General features: G+C 59.3%; 1 protein-coding gene across 1 annotated transcript; it reads left to right on the top strand.

Annotated features, from left to right (window-relative positions):
- Positions 1-4,178: 4,178 nt before the first annotated feature.
- Positions 4,179-17,514, top strand: SKOR1 (SKI family transcriptional corepressor 1). Its single transcript, XM_034435473.2, has 9 exons — positions 4,179-4,488; positions 6,138-8,149; positions 9,825-9,924; positions 10,416-10,523; positions 12,888-12,959; positions 14,507-14,581; positions 15,494-15,568; positions 15,684-15,749; positions 16,779-17,514. Exons 2-9 carry the CDS (start codon positions 6,161-6,163, stop codon positions 16,874-16,876), a joined length of 2,583 nt encoding a protein of 860 aa, XP_034291364.2. The 5' UTR covers positions 4,179-4,488; positions 6,138-6,160; the 3' UTR covers positions 16,877-17,514.
- The last annotated feature ends 1,747 nt before the right edge of the window (positions 17,515-19,261 follow it).

Raw genomic sequence — 19,261 nt, 5'->3', positions numbered from 1 at the left:
TCCCGGACTGGGTCAAATAAGGGGCCGCTCCTAACTCTTCAAGGCCAGAGTGAGCAAGGCAGCAGAGCCCTCCGGGTGCCAAGTTAAGCCCCCAGGCTGCTCGGCTTCAGCTTTCCAGATGAGACTCGCTCCTCTTTGCAGGTTCACCAAAGCCCAAATTGAGCACCTTCGTTCTGCTTGAGTTGCAGTTTCTTTATAACAACATTGTGTTGCCTTCTCAGATTTTTGTGCTTTGATAGGACACATATCTTAACAGCTAAATAAACCACCTTTAAGTAACGAAACAAGGAGCACTTCTCACCCTCCCGTTTTTCTTAAGTCTGCTAAAATGGGCAGCACCCTTCTCCCCCTCTACTAGACTCCGAAGGGACACGATCCCCTCAGCGATTGTCCTCCTTTAAGGGTTCCCCTGAAGCAATCAAGAGAAATCTGTGAGCAACCTCAACAATCGGTCTTTGATCCTACTGAAAGGACCAGGTTTCGGTTACTCTATGATTAGAGCCAGCGCTGGGTTCAATAATGCTGCGCCTCAACCTGCTTCCTTGAGCTGGTCCGACTCCAAGCTTCGTTTCTGCCCCTGTGAAAGAGGCTTCCCTAGCAAGCGTTAGGACCAAAGAGCCCTGGCTATTTTAAGCTTGAAACTATTCGGCTTGCCTGGCGGCTGGTGGTCAACTTCCTTCCACGTTACAAACTTTTCCTCCCCCTCCGCCTCCCCCTCCCCCTCTTCCTGGGTTGCTTTTGCAATTGACACTCTGGGCTAACAGACGGGTCTAATATCCGCAGCTCTGCAGAGGTTAAGGGGCCTGGGGCGAAAGGCGGGGAGAGGGGGAGGACGGGGAGGATCTGACGGGCGGAGAAGCCGGATTAAATACGGCGCTTTGTAAGTATTTACAATTACATTTAATCTCTCCTTCACACGTTGGGTTTTGTTGTTGTTGTTGTTGTTGTTGTTGTTTAGTACAGCAATTCAGATTACAGCAACCCACAGACCACCCAAGCCGGTGAATAAAGTAGAATAAAACGTCCAGCGAAATATTTTTTTTTCCAAATCAAAAATACAGTCCTTCAAATTCACATCAAAAAGAAAACGCTCTCTCCCCTTCTCTTAGGTTGCCCGTGTATTGAACCAGCTAGAAAACTCCCGTCAGCTACCCGCTTCTGCGTTCGGATCCTGTGCAGGGGATTCACCTTTAAAGATGCCTGCCTGGGTTGCAGTCCGCCACAAACGTTTAATGCTGTAATAGCGGCTATTAAATATTTAACCACGCATTTGTTTGGGGGGGGGGAGGAGGGCCAGGTTTGTAGGGAGCTGCGGGAGCCGCTGCGCCTGCCGAAGGAAGGAGAGGCTCGGCCGCGGCTCCGATTACCAGGGCAAAGTCTAATTAAAGGCCAAGGATGGGGAGGGGCCGTCCTCTGACCGTCCGGACTTGCAACATTTATTGGTCACAAGGCAGGATTCAATGTGTCTGCTTTAAATAATTAAAAGCCGAGGAATAATTACCAAATCGCATTGTAATTATGGCGAGCTATCCGCTCCTGGAAAGGGGAGCGCGGCTCGGGAGGCCAGGCCAGGTTACACAGACTGCCTGGCAGGATTATTCCAGCTCACCTTTTACGTGCCGGAGGGGCGAGGGATATTTGGGTTAAGGGGCGGGCAGCGGCGGGCAGGGAAGTTCCTCGCACCCATAAGCAGCACCCACTCGAGGGTCCCGAGGGTCGCGGCTGTTCTCTGCCCAGAACCGCCTGGGAGAATCGGTTCAACTTGCACAAAAGCAGAGAAAATCTCCTTTAATTGTTAAGCCCACCCCCCACCCCCACATACACAGAGCACACCGTTGCCCTTCGAACTGCCGTCCTCCTCTTAGCATTTAACGAATCCTGCCATCTTCACCAAAAATAAAATGTTAGTAATGACATAAACAATCATACTCATGCTTTTCAAATCCCTCCCTGCCCGCAACCGCATCTTATCCCCGCGTCTGCTTCTCAAGGACAAATTGCGCGTCCTGCTAATCAACTCCCAAGCAGCCACTTTCCCTTTCAGAACAAAGCGCCGGAATATGGAGCCCAGATGCCGGGGCGAAAGGCGAACGCTGTTGGCTGCCGAGCCGGAGCGCCCGCGCCGCAAAAGTGCTCGCCCGAGGGCGCCAGCCTGGGCCGTTATTAACTTCTGTTTGATTAGTGTAATTGCTCAAATTTGGGGCCGGACAGTATGATTAATTACAGTTTAATTAACGCGTCCATTAAGAGCACTTAATGCCAAGATGCTTTTAGAAACAGCCTGAGGAATGGAGTGCCGGGAAGGGACGAGGCGGGGGCGAGTTTTTCATTATAATGTTTCAATGTATTTATTGTAGTTTGGGGGGAAAATGAATATTCCTGGAACGCGTTCAACATAAAGAAGAGGGCGGGGACGAGACACCCAGAGAGAGGAGGAGGAGGCGGCGGCGGCAGTTGGATAAGAATAATATCCTAAATAGAATAACAAGAAGCACCAGGCCAACCTCTCTACTTAATTGTCTTTTTAATGCCTCCTTTCCAGCTTGAGAGTAAGGATCAGGTGTGTAAAACGGCGCTTCCTTTGCACCAAGTTTCCCTGCAAGCCCGAGCTGGGTGCGAGGGCGAAGGGATTCGAGCGCTCGGCCTCCGCAGACCCCACCCAGGGCTCCCTGGTCAAACGAAGGGCCGGGGCGCTTTCGTTTGGGGCCGGTCAGAGGAAGCAACGAGAGCGCCCTTCCCAAAGGTACACCTGGCCTTGGATTTCAAGCAGAGACTGCAGGTGTCTCTCGAGAGACCCGAAGGTTGGTCTCTTCCAGGGTCCTTCAGCTGATCGCGGGGCCAGTTATTATCCAGCTGGGGAAAGCCGAGCAGCTTCTGGAAGAGAGCCGGCCGGCGCCTCGCTACTTTTGCGTGTTCTTCAGCAGGTCCGCGGAGGCAATTTTGGATAATTTGATGATTATTCATTGTTTACTTCTGCCTCCCCCACCCCCGTGAGAAACCTTCCGATTCAAGAGGAGGGACAGGCGGGCTCGGTTGACAGGCTGATTTCGATGTTGTACCTTTGATTTCTCTGCCAGCTCCGCGACTGAGCCACGCGGGGAAGGGGAAATGGATTCCGTCCTTCTAGGGAAGGGAAGGATCCACGAAGCCCCTGCCCTCCCGGGGATCTGCTTATGGGGCAAGTAGTAAATAGGCCATTTTTAGAGTTGCCCCCAAATATTGAGCATTCAACCACCGCTTAGGACTGGCCGACGGGGGTGGGGAGAGGGGTAGGAGAAGCGGGTCTTGCCAGTAGCCGGGCTTCAAGGAATTCAACCCTCCCCCCCCCAATCTTCGTTTGAGTCGCCCTGCACCTAGTCCTCAACTGAACTCCCTCCATCCCTCGCTCCAGACCCCCGAGAAATCGCCTGCGGGGCCTGGAGCCGTTCAAGGCTTGGGGTGGGGGCAGCGATTATAAATTACCCTCATTTATAAAAAGGAGAGGAGAAAAAAGGAAAACGGTGAAACAGAAGAATAAGAACGAGAACGGTAGTTGGGCTACAGCACCTGTGACTTGTAAAAAGAAATGCGGGGCGAGCGGGGCAGAGACCCACCTTTTGGAGAGGCCGAATCCCGCTGGAGCCCCAGAGGAGCCAGTCCTGCTTTTTGCCCTCCCCCCTTGTTGGGTTCCCCCTTTCATTGCCCCTCCTCATATTTTCATTTGCAATACCACCGAGACGGAAGTGCCGGCGTTGTAGAAATGGCCTGGGGTGGGACACTTAATCGCCCCTCCGTTGACCGACTTCCCCGAGCCCTCCCTTCCCGTCTCTTGCCCTTTAAGAAAGGCCCCGACCTGGAGCGGGAGCAAAGGAAGGTTCGCGCGTTCGATCCCGGGTCCCTGCGGACGTGTGTGTGAGAGACGGGCTGGGTCGAGGCTCCTTCAGTGGGTCAGGCTAAGGAAAAGGAAAGTGGGCAGCCAGCGGGGACTCTTACCTTCTCGCTGCCGGCGGCTCCTTGCTGCGCGCTTCCTCCTTCTCCTCCTCCTCCTCCTCCTCCTCCTTCTCCCCCGCCCCGCGCTGCCCCTCCTCCCGCCAGCAATCTGTCTTTTCTTAAGGAAGCCCATCTGCCTTTGGATTGACTGCCCACCGGATGATTGACAGGCGTCCCGGCGGCGTTTCGCGCAACGGTGCTAAGTGGGTGTTGCCCGCCCGCCTGGCTCAGAGTTGCGCTGCCGGCGGATCAGAGGGAGCAGCGGCTCCAACGAAGGCTGGGACCCGCCCGCCTCCGCCTCCTCCTCTTCCCCCCGCCTCCTGCCTTTCTCCCCCCTCCTTCTTTTTTTCCTTTTTTTAAAGCCGAGCCATGCGGTCAACCGCCCGCCCGCCTCGCCAAAGCCGCGGACGGAGGCGACGGGCGGGAGACCGCCGGGAAGAAGCTCCATGAAAGCCGCCGCCGCCGCGCCTCTGCCGGGCTCGCCTGTGGATCTGGGCGAGTGAGAAGCCGCCGCCGCCGGTAAGCCAGGGCCCCGGGCAGGCGGAGCTGGGGGGGGGTCCCCTCCTTCCTCGCCCCTGCCGCGATCCCCGCTCTGCGCTGGGAAGCTTTCGGGCGATCCGGGAATCGCTCCCGGGCGGCGAAGACAGCCTCCCCTTGGCGGCGGCGGAGGCGGCGGTTCCCCGGACTAAGGGAGGTTTTTCTGTCTGCCTCCCCCTTTCCGCTTCTTTCCCCCTTTCTAAGGATGCCTCGCATAGCTGGACAATGTTTAGTTTAATTTTATTTCGTTGCTCCCGCCTCAGTAGGGAGGCTTCCTTGCTGCTTTGCGCGAGAATTTCAAAGCTGCGCTGGGTCACTTTTTCCAAGGGGCAAAACGGGGATTCGAACATCAATTCATTGCATGTAATTTTCTTTGCGTAGAGATCCGATTAGGAACGTCAGGGCCCCCGCCCCGCATGGATGCGCGCCTCCCTTCTTTAGGGCAGGTTTTCCGGGGAGAATCTGCCCGGCGTTGATTCGGTTTGGGCGCCCTTGCGGGGAGGTTCGGGGCGAGGGGTCAGGAGGAGGAGGAGGAGGAGGAGGCTTGGACGGCGCTTCGCTGTTCCTGCCGAAGGGCAGAAAAGGAAGTTGGCGTCCCCGTTCGAGAGCGGCCGAAAGGCTGGGCCGCTTGGCTGTAATTCCCCGCGAGCTGCCCTTTAATCCCGGCCTCTGGGTTTTCTTGGCTGCCGGCGGAGACTTTCGGCGGCGCTTAAGGAGGCTTCCGCGTCTCCCGAAAGGTATTAGCGGAGCGGCGGGGACGGATTAGCCGCGGCGGCTCACCCACTTTTCGACCGAGCCCTTCATCCGACTTAGAGACGAGAAAGTTGCAAAGGGAGAAGCGGGGTGGAAAAGCCAGGAAGGCGCAGGATCGGCTCCCCCGCTGCCTGCTGGGCTGAGAGCCGCCGCGGCTGTTGCTCCTTTTGGCCCGACGGGGCGATCCTGGAGCTGGCCTTAAATGCCTCTTAGGGCACGAAAAGGCCTGCAGAGCAGCCTCCTTCGGCTCTGAAGCCCCAGCGGGGCCGTCGAGGTGGGCGCCAGCACCGCTGGCTGACAAGCCGCCGGACAGCTCCCCGCGCGTGTAAATCCCCCCGCGAGGCTCCCTCCCCCTCCCCACCCCCCACCCCCGCCGCACGAACAATGATCAGGATGCCGGTGGTGTTTAGATACAATTCGCGGCTTAGGAGGAGATTTTGATTTTTTTTAGTGCATCTTTTGAAAAGGGGGCAAGAAAGCGGAAAGGAACCACCACGGTCAAGGAAAGGCCCTTAGGGGCACCCTCAGGCGTCCGCTCGCCCGGCTTGAAGAGCTGGGCCGGGGGTGGATGCGCTCTCAGGCCGCTTCCCCAAGGAACCTGGCGGCGAGGCTCGGTTCAGGCGGGCGCACGCCTCCCCCCGCCCCTCCGCCCGTCCTTCTCCGCCTGGAGGGCTTCCGAGGAAGGCTCCCCGAGGGAGGGGGCGGCCTGGGCTGCGGCAGAGGCCCTTCCGCCGAAAGTGGACGGCAGGCTTGGCCCCGGCCCGGCCCAGGATGGAGGCGTCGGCCGGCCTCAGCTCCAGCCCTGCCTCCCCCGGGCCCCCTTGTCCAGCTGGCCGGAGCCTCGCTCAGCGCCTCTCCCGCTTCCCCCTTCTTTGCAGGGGTCCGGCCGCCTGCGGCAGAGATGGAGCCGCTGGCCGCCGCCAGTCAGCTGGGAGCGGGGCGCGAGTCTGGCTCCTCCTCCTCGTCCTCAGCTTCGTCCTCTTCCTCGTCCTCCCCTCACTCCAAGCAGGAGCTGCAGCCCTACGCCGGCTCCAGCCCTCTGAAGCCCAACCAGGTCGGGGAGACCTCGCTCTACGGCGTCCCCATCGTGTCGCTGGTCATCGACGGGCAGGAGCGCCTCTGCCTGGCGCAGATCTCCAACACGCTGCTCAAGAACTACAGCTACAATGAGATCCACAACCGTCGGGTGGCGCTGGGCATCACCTGCGTGCAGTGCACGCCGGTGCAGCTGGAGATCCTGCGCCGAGCCGGCGCCATGCCCATCTCCTCGCGCCGCTGCGGCATGATCACCAAGCGCGAGGCCGAGCGGCTCTGCAAGTCCTTCCTGGGCGAGCACAAGCCGCCCAAGCTGCCCGAGAACTTCGCCTTCGACGTGGTGCACGAGTGCGCCTGGGGCTCGCGGGGCAGCTTCATCCCCGCGCGCTACAACAGCTCCCGCGCCAAGTGCATCAAGTGCAGCTACTGCAGCATGTACTTCTCGCCCAACAAGTTCATCTTCCACTCGCACCGCACGCCCGACGCCAAGTACACGCAGCCCGACGCCGCCAACTTCAACTCCTGGCGCCGCCACCTCAAGCTCAGCGACAAGGGCGCCACCGAGGACCTCAGCCACGCGTGGGAGGACGTCAAGGCCATGTTCAACGGCGGCACCCGCAAGCGGACCTTCTCCTTGCACGGCGGGGGCGGCGGGGGCTCCTCGGCGGCCAAGAGCGTCCTGCATCCGCCGCCGCCCTCCCCGGCCGACCTGGCCCCCGTGCACAAGAGCCTGCGCTGCAGCGGCGCGGCCGACGAGCCTCCCGGGACGGAGCGAGGAGGGCTGGGCTTGCCCACCGTGGCGCACGGCCCGGCCGCGGCCGCCGTACGAAGCTACCCGGTCATCCCGGTGCCCAGCAAAGGCTTCGGGATGCTGCAGAAACTGCCCCCGCCGCTCTTCCCGCCGCCCTACGGCTTCCCCGCCGCAGCCTTCGGCTTGTGCCCCAAGAAGCAGGAGGACTCCCTGGGCGGGCCCGGCGGCGACCCCAGCAAGGCCGGCGCCCTGACGCAGAGCATGTTCTGGGCACCACCGCACCCGCAGCCGCCCCAGCCGCCGCCCCCGCCGCCCCAGCAACCCGGCGCTGCGGCCAAGGAGGGCGGCGTCTACCCGTCTTTCCCCATGTTCTGGCCGGCCTCTGGGAGCCTGCCGGTGCCGCCCTATCCCGCCCAGAGCCAAGCCAAAGCCGCCGCCACCGCCGTGGTGGTCGCCGCCGCCGCCGCCGCAGCCGCCGCCGCCGCCGCCGAACCGCTGGGACTCCGCGGCCACGTGGAGCTGGAGGGCTCCGAGCCGTCCGGCAGCGAGCGGAGCAGCGCCACCCCGCAGGAGGGCTCCGGGGCCGCCGAGGCCGAGCGCTGCCCCAGCGCCCTCTCCAGAGCCGCGGCGGCCCTCGGGGAGGAGGAGCGCTCCGGGGACGAGGCCCTGCTGGCGCCGCTGCCGCTGCCCAGGAAGGGCAGCTACCTCTCGGCCTTCCGCCCGGTGGTGAAGGACGCCGAGAGCATCGCCAAACTCTACGGGACCCGGGAAGTTTACGGCGGGCCGCGGGGCTGCGCGGGGTACCTCTCCCCGGACTTCCTCAGCGAGGGCAGCTCCAGCTACCGCTCCCTCTCGCCCGGGAACGAGACGGCGGGCGAGCCCGATGTGGACGTGGAGTCGAACCGCTTCGCGGAGGACGAAGACGAGGAGGACGAGGCGCCGATCGGAGACGCCCAGCCCTCCCCGCCGCCGCCGCCGCTGCTCCTGACCGAGGCGGACGAGGCTCTCGCGGCAGCCCCGGGGGGAGGCCCGGCAACGGCCGAGAAGGCGGCGGAAGCGGAGGAGGCCCCCTCGGAGAGGACCGGCAGCCGGGCTGGCTACGAGGTGCGTGGGGTAGCGGGAGGGGAAGGCGGGAAAGGCGGGTCGGCCGCCCCAATCAGGCGTCCCCTGAAACCGGCTGCTTTGAAAGCCGTAGAGGCTCTGCGAAGGGCGGGTGGAGGACGGGAGGCAGCCGTCCCGATCATGCCGGCCCCTTTTCACTGTCCCGCGGGAAGATGCTTATTTTGCCTTCCCTTCCCTTCGCATCTCCTTTGGCTGGGTTGCAGCACCAGCCCGAGGTCACAGGGGGCATCCCTCCCTCCAAGCCCACTATACCTGCCGGGCCCATAATAGGTTGTGTGTGTGTGTAGTCAGTGTTGACTTCTGGGACTTCCTGGAGAAGCCCCTGCAGTTTCCTTGGCCACTTTTAAAAGAGAGCTATTTGCCATTACCTCCTTCTTGGGGCTGAGAGAGAGTGACTGGTCCAAGGTTACCCAGCCCAAGGCAGGACTAGAACTCCTGTAGCCTGGTGCCTTAACCACCACACCAGAATGGTTTTCTAGCCAGGGTTTGAGGCAAAGTCTCCAGCAGTCGAATGAGAAACCACCCCGCCGCGTATTATTTCCCCCAGGCCCTGCCGAATTGTGAGTTTATTCTACCTTTCCGTGGAGGAGCGGCGCTTCAGCACCACGAACAGCTCCAGCGCCAGTCGGCCTCGGGAATCTGGGCTGGGGGCAGAGAAAGGGAGCCGTCATGAGCAGCAAACCGACCCTCCCCCCTCCCCCAGCCGGCCTTTAAAATGCAGCTGCTTTTAATCGGCTTGCACTGAAAAAGCGAGGCGAAGCAATGGAGGTCTGGCAAATCTGAGGGGGAAGGCCGGGGGTCTGCTGGGGACCGGTTCCAAAGCCTACCAGAGAGTTAAGCGAGGAGTAGCCGAAGGAGCAGAATAGCGCAGAGAACCCCCAAGCAGGCTCAGGAGGGGAGGGCGAGAGCAGCGCCCGATCCATTTTGCCTTTTGCAGCCCAGACAAACAAATCGGGGCCTTAAAAGGCCCTTAAGGGGTTCTCTCATTTTGGGGCCTGCCTACAGGATGGGGATGTCTGTGTGAAAGTTCTCCCCATATCTGCCCATCTCCGGGTGGTTCGCACCCAAAGCGTAGCTATCTCAGCCTCTGTCCACAAGACCAGCAGCTTCGAATGTCCACCTCCATCGAATTTCCCGCTGTTCGCATTTGAACAGGGGAAATTTGGAGTCAGCTCCGTAGAACTAAAGGGGAAGAGATTGCAGCGAATTGAAATACGATTACGGTGATCACGACACGGGGGGGGCGGGGGGGGCTTTTAGTGCTGAAGGAGCTTTGAGGGTTTGAGACTTCTTTTGAACTGGGGAAAGATCCTTTTTTCTGGAGCACCAGCTGTATAATCAAGTGGGGCATTTCCTGGGCTAATCCACCCTTCCTAAAAGGACAAGAAATTGAAGGTCGGTGGGTTTTTCTTTCCGCTGAATTACGGAAAATGGCTCCGAGGCAAAGCGGAAGAGCACGTGGTCTCCAATTTGGCCTCTCTTTGAGCAGCGGAGTCTGAATTCGTTTTATTGTGTTCTCGGATTCTCGGCCACGGGGGGGGGGGCGGGGGGGTTTTCCTGCGCCAGAGTGCCACGAGTCCTGGGAAGCAAAGCTAAATTCTGATCGGTCGCTCAGTCAATCGCGTGTGGAGCCAATTCCTGTTTTTTTCCTTTGCAGGCCTATCCTTCAGGGAGGGACGACTGTCAGCAAGCGCTCAAGGCCGGGGTCTCCTTGGGCCCACCCATCACTCCCTATCACTGCGCCCCAGACAAAAACGGTAGGAATAAGCCTCAAGAGCTCGGTGCTGGACGGGAGGGGGAAAACGGGCCTGCTAAGGGAAGCCCCCGGCACTAGATGCCGACCCTAGACCTCTTCCAAGGGCCCGTTTGCCCTCAACGGGCTTCCCGTTGGCCTCCTGGGGAAGCTTTCAGGCCTAAGGCCCCCCACCATGGCCGATGAGGTTTTCTTGATTCTGGTCCGTCATGGACGACCCTTTTAAGGGGAGGGGGCGACCCCTTTTATCAATCTTCCAGGCCCGGCCCTTACCCCGAATTCCCAAATCACTCCCATCCGTTCGGGGCAGGCTTGCGACAGGCCGGACGTGGTTTATGGGGTGGAGGGCGAGGCGGGCCGGGGGAGTTCATGGTTCCTGGAACGGCAGCGAGCTCCTTCCCAGGGCAGGGTGAGTCCTTCCTCGGCCTAACGGGGGTGGCTGAGGAGGGCTCCGGGCGAGCTCTGTGTCCTGAAAAGCGCTTCCTTGGCTCTAAGACCCAGAGCACGAAGACAATCACGCGGCCGCAGAGGATCTGGAGAGCAAGAAAACCTCCCCAAAGCAAAGAAGCCTCTCGCAGCCCAGCCCGACTCACGCCGAGCGAGGTAAAGGGGACGGGTCCTGGTTGGCCCTTGACGGGGGTGCCCCCCCCCCAGGGCTGCCGTTGCAGAATGCCAGATTGATCCCGTTGCAGAAACGCCGAAGGGAGCAGCCGAGGCGGGACTAGAGGGCCAGGGCAACAAACTTTAGCAACTATTGTGGCAAAGGCTGCAGACAACAAACGCAGTTAACTGAAAATAGAAAACTAGGTTCAGTTAAGCCTAGGAGTCTGAGTGGGCAGCAGACTAATGCTACTGTTAAAGGTAGTATTTAGCTTTCAGCTGCCTGCAATTACTGCGAGTTCAATTGTCACCAGGCTCAAGGTTGACTCAACCTTCCATCCTTTCTAAGGTAGGTAAAATGAGGACCCAGTTTGTGGGGGCAATAAGCTGACTTTGTATAAAATATACAAAAGGATGAAGGCTATTGCTTAACGCATTGTAAGCCGCCCTGAGTCTCCGGAGAAGGGCGGCATATAATTTTTTTTTTTTAAAAGCGCAGACCGAATTCAGCCACCAAACGCGGAGACCCCGAGACCGGCCCCCAAGTGGCCGCGGAGCTTTTTCTGCAGCCTGACACGCGTCTTCCGGCCAGAGGGAGGGAAGTCATTTCCTTCCTGGGAAGGAAACTCTGCTTAAGGGCTCCCAACAGTGTGCATGGAAAAAAGGTTGAGGGGTCCCGAGGTTATTAAAGGACTGCCAGTTCCATTGACTACGCTGTCGGGGAATGATGGGAGATGTTAGTATCACAGTATCGGAATCGTCTGTTGACCATCTAAATTCCCTGGATCGAAGCACTTGCTCGCCTGCTCGTATTCCGCGGGGCTTTAACCGCAAGAACGCGTTTTTGCGTTTCGGTGGCCGAGGGACAGGGCGGGGTGGGGGGAGAAGTGCAGGGATCCATCCTGTAAAGATTCAGCCCTTTGGTTCGACTTCAGTCTGACAAAACAGCCGCCCACCTTCGAAACAGGCGATCTCCCACCCTCCATTTCGATTCAGCGGGGGCGAAGCGGGTGGAGGGGAGGCGAAGGCGAGGCTCTGCTGAGTCAAATCAGGTGACTGGAAGGGGCTCTCCGGGCGGCCCGCCTGGCACCCGCCTCGCTGCTTTATCATTCCGGCGGCATCCGGGAGATGTGGGCCGTAGCGGCCTCGGCGCTTTCCACCTTCCGACGGTTCGAGTCGGGTTTTGTCAGCAGCGCCTTCCTCGACGGAAGCCAGTTCTCTGCTCTGGGCGCGCCAAAGAGACCGAGGGCGGCCACTGGCCATCATAGAGGACTTGGTTGGCCCTTCAGGCCCTTCCCTAGTCGAGCAAGCTCCGTTCTTCCCCGGGAGCTTTGCGCCCTTTGACAGTAGAGGAGTCCTGGATGCGCGCTGAGCCATTCCTACCTGCAGCTTTCCGAAGGGGTCTCCTTGGTAGCCTGGACAGCGCTCCTTACCTGCTCCTTGAATTCGGAGCCTTCCCGCCTGTAAGTTCCCTGGACTGGGTGGGGTCCAATGGCATCTCCTTCATGACTGTGGCATTGGCCCACGGGGGTTGATGGTCCTTGGAAGAAGCGGCCTCTGAGAGCAGAAATCCCGCAGCTGAGGGGCGCTCTTGCTGGATTGCCCTCCTCCGGCGCCTCCTCCCATCAGGCCCCGGCAGGAAGGAAAATTGAGTCCCGCAGCAGATTTCGAAAGACGGATGGGTGGGGGGGGAGAGCGGGGTGGGCAGGCAGTTGAAAAAGGATGAAGGGTGATTTGTTCTGACAGGTGTCACTGAATCTGCGGCTCCTGAGACTCGTTCTAGAATCCAGAATAGTTTCTTCGTTTTATCCTGTTTTTATAGACTGCCACATCATCGGCCTTTCCTCGTGCCAAATGGCAAAGTTATTTAAAGCCTTACAAACTAAAAAACCAACCAACAAGAGAAAGGGTAAAATTCCTTTTAATAGGATTTAGCAAAATGAAAGGTTCGAATTTAGCACCTATTAGCGTAAACAACTGTATGCAAAGCCGAGGGAGCGGAAGCTAAATAAATTAAAGGCAGAATTCGGTTCTCCAGGAGTCATTAGGCCTGCTTGGGGGGAGGGGAGGACAAACGGGGGAGAGGACCAGCCTAATGACAGCTTATCCACACGTGAATGGATCCTTACTAGATTTCACGTGAAACTACAGCCTTCGTACAAAGATTTCCCAGTCTGAGCCCTGGGGAGGCAAAGGGCGCTGGTCGAAAGGGCCTTGCCGGGACCTCCTGGCCTGGGCCTCCGGCGTCCCTCGGGGAGTTCCTGGCCCTGCCAAAGCAGTTTTGTCCCTCGCGGGGTGGGGTGGGGGAGGGGCGGGAAAGGGACCCTGGCCGGGACCGAATTTCGGGATTTCTCTCCTTTCTTCTAGGTGAGGAAGTGACCATCCTCGACGTCACTGGGACCCAGTTGGGAGAGAAGGACCTGGGCGCTCTGGCGAGAGGTAAGGGCGTCGGGATTTGGGACGAAGGCAAGGCAGCCCCCGGGAGCGCCAGCCAGGTGCGCGGCGGCCCCTCTGAAGAAAACGGGGGGAAGCAACTTCCCCTCTGCGGAGCTTCCTTGCCTCTTTGAAGGCAAGCCATCCCGAGAAGCCCGGGATCCCCACGCCTTCCAAGCCAGAGGGCGGAGTGGGAATCTTTTCCAAAGGATTGGGCGCAGTTCCGCTTTTCTGCGCGGCCTTAAACTTTGGTTCACCCTGCTTCTGTCGCTGCGCTGCGCCTGCATTAAGCGAGCGGCTTTTTTGCACCATTGACTGTCCTGGAGGCCTCCATTTGTCCGCCTGAATGACCGGCTTAATCCTGGTCCCTCCTCCGCATTTCAGTTTGGTCGCTTTCTGTCGTAAAGGCTCTTGCCTTTCTGACCTCAAAAAGCTAAGCAGGCTCAGGCTTTGGATAGAAGACCACCAGGAGATCTGTGAAATTTAGGATCTCAACGAAACTCCCCAGAAGAAGATTCCATTTGCCCCTGAAGTCATCCGAAGTCGGTCTGAAGTCAAGGGGGTTACTTTTTTTAAGGGATCTGGGCATTTCCACTGCTCTGGGGCTGCAGGGTTTAAGGGTGGAGGCAAACTGTGAGAAAAGAGAGTCGCGAAAAGGCCGGGGCGTGTTTTGCAAGTCTCAGAGCAGGAAACAAGGGGGTTTCCGCAGGACCTGGATTGTAAGGCGGATTTGCAGGGGTTCTCAGGAAGCACTTGGGGTGGTCCGTCCCACCGGCTATTGCACTCCAGGTGGTAGGGAAGTTGGCAGCTCAGGCGGCATGGAAAGGTTATCTTTGGAGCCTACATTGGGGAGGGAGTTATCTATTGTTATAAGAATGAACGTCCGGAGAGGGCGGCCTTTAGAGCCGGTGGGTTCGGATTGTCCTACCAGGTGAAGGCCAGACCTGTTCAGTGATTTCTTCCTGGAATGCAGTTCGTGTTTAAAAGAAGCCCCCCCCCCCCCCCCAAAAAAAAAAAAAGCTTGGAGAGGAAAGGAAACCCTCGCTTGCTTTCGCGCAGATCTTCTAGGTGTGCAGTATAGGGACAAGAGAGTTGGATTCCTGGTAGTTTCCCTGACAGGCAGATGAGGAAATTGGAATGGACCTGACACTTTTGGGGGGGGGGTGTATCCCCTCTTTTAGAATCTACAGCGCTAGCATTTACAGGTGGTCTCCCATCCTTGCCTAAATCTTCCTAACCTTGCTCGGCTTTTCGAGATCAGCTGAGGTCACCTGACTCTCTCTCTCTCTCTCTCTCTCTCTCTCTCTCTCTCTCTCTCTCTCTCTCTGTGTGTGTGTGTGTGTGTGTGTGTGTGTGTGTTTGCGCCTGTGTGCAAATAAACAGATGTCAATATGCATCTCTACAGACAAGTGAAAATTAAATTTCCCCTTTAATTGGAGACAAGGCATTTCCATGGAAAGCGGCCTCTATTTCAGGGACCCCTTAGCAGATCTCCCTGACCCTGACCCCCCCCCCAACTGCCATTACTCCTCCTTTTCCCCCTCCGCCCACAGACGAGCTGCAAAGACTCCTCCTGGAGCAGATGGATCTCAGGAAGAAATTGGAACGGGAATTCCAGAGTCTCAAAGGTACCTTCCGCCGCTTCCTCTCGCTCTCTGTCCGGAAGACGCCGCCCCGCTTCAGGCTTCTTCCAAACGGCTCCTCAGGCCTGCGCTGGCTGGCACCGACCCTGGCTGCCAGGTTGCGAGAAGGGGGCTCTTCGGAGTGGGGGCGGCAGGGAGGGAAGCCCGGAGGCGGAAAGGCCTCCGCTTCTTGGTCCTCTGCTTGTTCCCTGGGCGAAGACCCGGCCAACGAAGAGCGGGGAGCAGGAGGAAACTCGAGCCCGTTCCCCCCTCACCCCCCATGGAGGTGGTGGGGCCTCGCACCCACCCTGGACGACCACTCACGGCCGGCGCAGTCGAGCGCGGTCTTCCCACAGGCTAGCTAAGCCTCGGTTTAACGCGGGGCGAAGCGAACCTGCTAAATTGGGTTAGAATATCCTGAGCTGAGCCGCTCAGAAAATGGGGTCTGACTCAGTTGGGGTCTACCCGTTGGACTTGCTTCGGGGCCGAACCACCAGACCCCTCCCCCCTCCGTTCTCCTCTTGATCTCCAAACCAAGTAGGGGAGGGGGGAATCCTTGTCCAGGAGGAAAGGGCGACTCCAAAGGCAGAGGAGTCGCCCTTCCCTCCTGGACAGGGACTCCCCAAAGGAGGCTCGGACCGCTGACGTCCGAGGGGGAACAACGCCCGGCGGCGATCGGGACCAGGCTGCCAACTTTGCAGGCCAGGCTCCGGCGCTCTTCCTGCCCTGCTGCCGGCCGTCGTTCCAGGCAGCCCGGCTTTGGCTGTAGGGCGGGCGGGCGGACGGGCATCGGGCAAAAGCGGTCTGCTTGACCGCCCCAAGCGGGTTCCGACCACTCGGCTTCGCAGCTGGCGAAGCTCCGCGGGAGGCCTCCCTCTGCCCAGCCTCTTTCCGACGCCCCCTCCTCGCTGCCCGCAGACAACTTCCAGGACCAGATGAAGCGCGAGCTGGCCTACCGGGAGGAGATGGTGCAGCAGCTGCAGATCGTGCGGGGTGAGGAAGGACGGCGGGCCGGGAGGAGGGGGGGGTTAGGGGTGGTTGGGGCGGGGGGCGCCCAGAGAGGCCGCTCCTTTGCTGGCCCCGCCCGAGCCGCTCTTGTCCTCCGCAGATACCCTGTGCAACGAGCTGGACCAGGAACGGAAGGCCCGCTATGCCATTCAGCAGAAGCTCAAAGGTGGGTGTCTTCCCGCGCCGCACCCAAGAGCAACGGCGCCGGGAGTCGGAGGCGAGTCCGGCTCGGTAGCCTTGCAGGGCACGAAGAAGCTGGCAGAAATCCTTCCAAGGGGCCTAAAGTGGTAGCTAAGCTATCGGCGCCCTCTGGCAGAACGGAGCGGCCCCAGCAGCAGTGAGGCTCCCACCTGTGCCTTGGGGCGCCTGCTTGGGGCACCCCTGACTGACCTGCTTAAGCGCTGGCCATGCAGTTGGGCAAGAAAGCAACCAGGCTGACAAGAGCACCAAGGACCCTCGTTGCAACTCCGAGTTAGGAACCTTCTCCTTTATGGAGCCGCTTAAGGCCCTTGCGCAGAAACAGCTGTAAGGTTGTTTTTTTGGGGGGGGGCTTTTAGCCGCCCCTGGGAGGAGACCAGTTAACAAATCTCTCTCACTCCCCCCAGAAAAGTGGTCAAATCCGATGCTGGGGGGGTGGGTGGAAGTCCGACTGGGTCCAATTCGCTTTGGGGGGGGGGACTGGATTTCCTCCTCCTGGGACTTAGCCTGAGAAGCGGAGGCAGCGCTTCAGGTTCCTTAACCTGGTCTCTGGCTCAGAAGCCCCCAGGACCGGCGCCTCCCTCCTCCGCCTCGTTTCTTTGGAGAGGCGCAGCCTAGGAATTGTGGTCTCTCTAGGAGAAGGTTTGACCCAACTTTAGCCAGGAGACGAATCCCATTAGAGGAACATTTATGCCCGGCTCAGAGGTTACGGGGTGGCCGCACGAAACTGCCAAATCTGGGGGGTTTTGGCCACAGCCTAACCTTAGCGACAACCCTGCATTTGGCTAAGCAGCAGAGCTCCGTAGACCCTGGAGGGGAAGCCCCGGGCATTGGCCGCATCCTACGTTCCTGGGGAGGAGAAATCGCTTCTGCGCTAGTGCTAGAAATTGACCTGGGGCGGCCAGGGGAAGGGAGGGGGAGAGGAGCGCGGGGGCCGGGGCCGGGCTCCGTGCCGCGCGGAGTGACGGCCCCTCTTCTTCTGTGGCTTCCCTCGCAGAGGCCCACGATGCGCTGCACCACTTTTCCTGCAAGATGCTGACTCCTCGCCACTGCGCCGGCAACTGCTCCTTCAAGCCCCCCTTGTTGCCCCAGTGAGACCCCCGCCTTCCCTCCGGAGACGCCTTGGACGGGGAGGGGCGTCAGCGAGACTCCAGGCCTGTCCGAATCCAGCAGAGACTCGTGTAAATAGACCGAGGAGGAGCGCAGTCAGAGGGACTTCTTCCTGGTCGTGTAAATAGAAGTTGCGCCGGATTGGGTCGGGACCTCGAAGGCGGCCAAGACTGCCGAAGGGCCGGACGGGGAGGGCAGAAGGGCAGACCCAGCCGGCTCGCGGGGCCCGGGGGAGGGTCTCTCTCTTCCCCTCCCTCCGCCCGCTGTTCCGTCGTCGCTCCCCCCCCCCCCGCTGGGAGCTGGGGGCCGGGGAGGGCTCGCTCCGGGGTCCCCCCCGAGGGCGACGTGCAATGGCAGGCAGCCTAGTCGGTTCCCCTCCTTCCTCGCTCCCACCTGGGTCGAGGTTTTTTCACCGATTTGTTTCGGGCTCAGTTGGCGGCCTCCGTTTCCTTCCCTGCCGCAAACGGTTGATGCAGCACAGCACTTTAAAGGCGCGGCGGCTCCCGGAGGGACCCCGGAGGCTCAGCCCGCCCCTCGGAGCGGAGGGGGTCTCGGCCCGCGCAAAGGCCGGCCTGCTGTCCGGTGGTTCCTGGACCCTCCCGGGTTCTTGCGTTTTAATAAAAACCGACTTTGAAAGAAAGCCGCCTTCCAGCCAGTCGCCTCGGCGCGCCCGGGAGCCTCCGCTTGAGCCCCGCGGGGCCCCCTCGTGGGCCGGGACCGGCCGGGCCCTTCGCCGCAGCCCGAAACCGCCCGTCCCCTCGCGGGAGAAAACCTCGGAAGAGCCGCCCGGATGAAGAGGACGCCGGCTGGGCACAACGCAGCCTCGGCACAGGGCTAGGCTCAAGCGCTCGCCCCCCAGCCTCCGCTCCCGACACCGGAGCCAAAGGAGCGGCGCCCCAGAGGCCGGGTCAAAGATGTGGGGGGGGGGTCCTGTGGCCCAGGGACCGTCCCGGAGTAGAGCTACCCTGGCCCAGGCTTTCCTTTGGAGGCTGCCGGGCCGGTTCAGAGGGTCCGGCTTACAGGCTGGGACGCCCGCCAGGCTTGAGGACTTCCCAAAAGGGGTGGGGGTTGCTCTGAGACCTTCTCGGCCCCTCCTGCTCCTCCTCCTCTTCCTCCGCCCTTTAGGCAGTTCCCGGGGTCTCCTTCGAGGTCCGGGACTGCAACTGGAGCTTCTCTTCCTGGACAACTGCGGGGTCTCTGCATTTCCTGGGGCTGGGGAAGGGGCCTGGGGTGGGCTACACGGATGGGGTTGCCTATGAGAGTTTCCCCTCTTCAAGCGATGGATGTTGGGTAAGGTGATGATGGAGAGCTCCAGAGGGATGGCCGCTGCAGTTGTGGCACCCTGAGAAACAGCTGGCTGGTACGCCTAACCTGCTTTCTTCCAAAGGGCTTCACTGGGCCTGTAAAACAGAAAAGCCACCCTTCCCTAGACAGACGGTGGTGGGAGGGCGAGAGCCCCAAATCTTTGTGGACTGTATTCAGGTTCTGCCCCTTTCACAGGGGGGTTGGGGGGGCAGCAAGGGAACAGGCAGGAAAACCAGCCCTCCAGAGTTTTGGGGTGCGGGAGAGAGCAGACCGCATCCAGTGGAACCGTGGTTTTGGAACCAGGCAGATTGGTATTTTAAAGTCCAATTGTTCACCTTGAGACTGTGGGAAAGAAGGGACCTTGTGAGTCTGAAAGAGAAAGGAAGAGAGTGCAAAGAAGAGGCTGCACAGTCAAACGCGACTCGGTGCTCCATATTTATCAGAGGAGCCTTTGATTATTTTGAGTTGTGTGGATTTTTTTTTACATCAGCAAGCATCCAGAAAGAGCTTTCTTATTTGCAACTTGGGAATTATCTTCCTATCAGGGTTGAGGAACGAATGCTCTGAAAACAACATTCCCAGCTCTGATGTCCCCTGAGTGGACCTTAATTGAATAATTAACTTGAACTAATGTGGGGTTCAAAGTGGTGCTTTGATTGCTGCTAGAATTGACTCCTAAAGTTAAACCTACATACCACGGGAGGCTATCATCCTGCAGGTAGAATGATAGAATAGAAGAGAGCTAGAAGGGACCTTGGAGGTCTTCTAGTCCAGCTCCCTGCTCAAGCAGGATAACCTATACCATTTCAGATAAGTGATTGTCCAGTCTCTTCTTAAAAGCTTCCAGTGTTGGAGCATCCACAATTTCTGGTGGCAAGCTGTTCCACTGGTTAATTGTCCTCACTGTTAGGAAATTTCTCCTGAATTCCAGGTTGCTTCTCTCTTTGGTTTAGTTTCCAACCATTGTTTCTTGTCCTGCCCTCTGGTGCTTTGCAAAATAAGTTAACTCCTCCTTCTTTGTAGTAGTCCTCGTGTTACGACTACCTATTTAATGACAGTCCAAAG

The sequence above is a fragment of the Pantherophis guttatus genome, chromosome 13 (genome assembly GCF_059756535.1).
Source record: "Pantherophis guttatus breed Tessera chromosome 13, ASM5975653v1, whole genome shotgun sequence".
NCBI lineage: Eukaryota > Metazoa > Chordata > Lepidosauria > Squamata > Colubridae > Pantherophis > Pantherophis guttatus.
The sequence above is the reverse complement of the archived record's forward strand: the minus strand, read 5'-3'. Positions and strand labels throughout refer to the sequence as shown.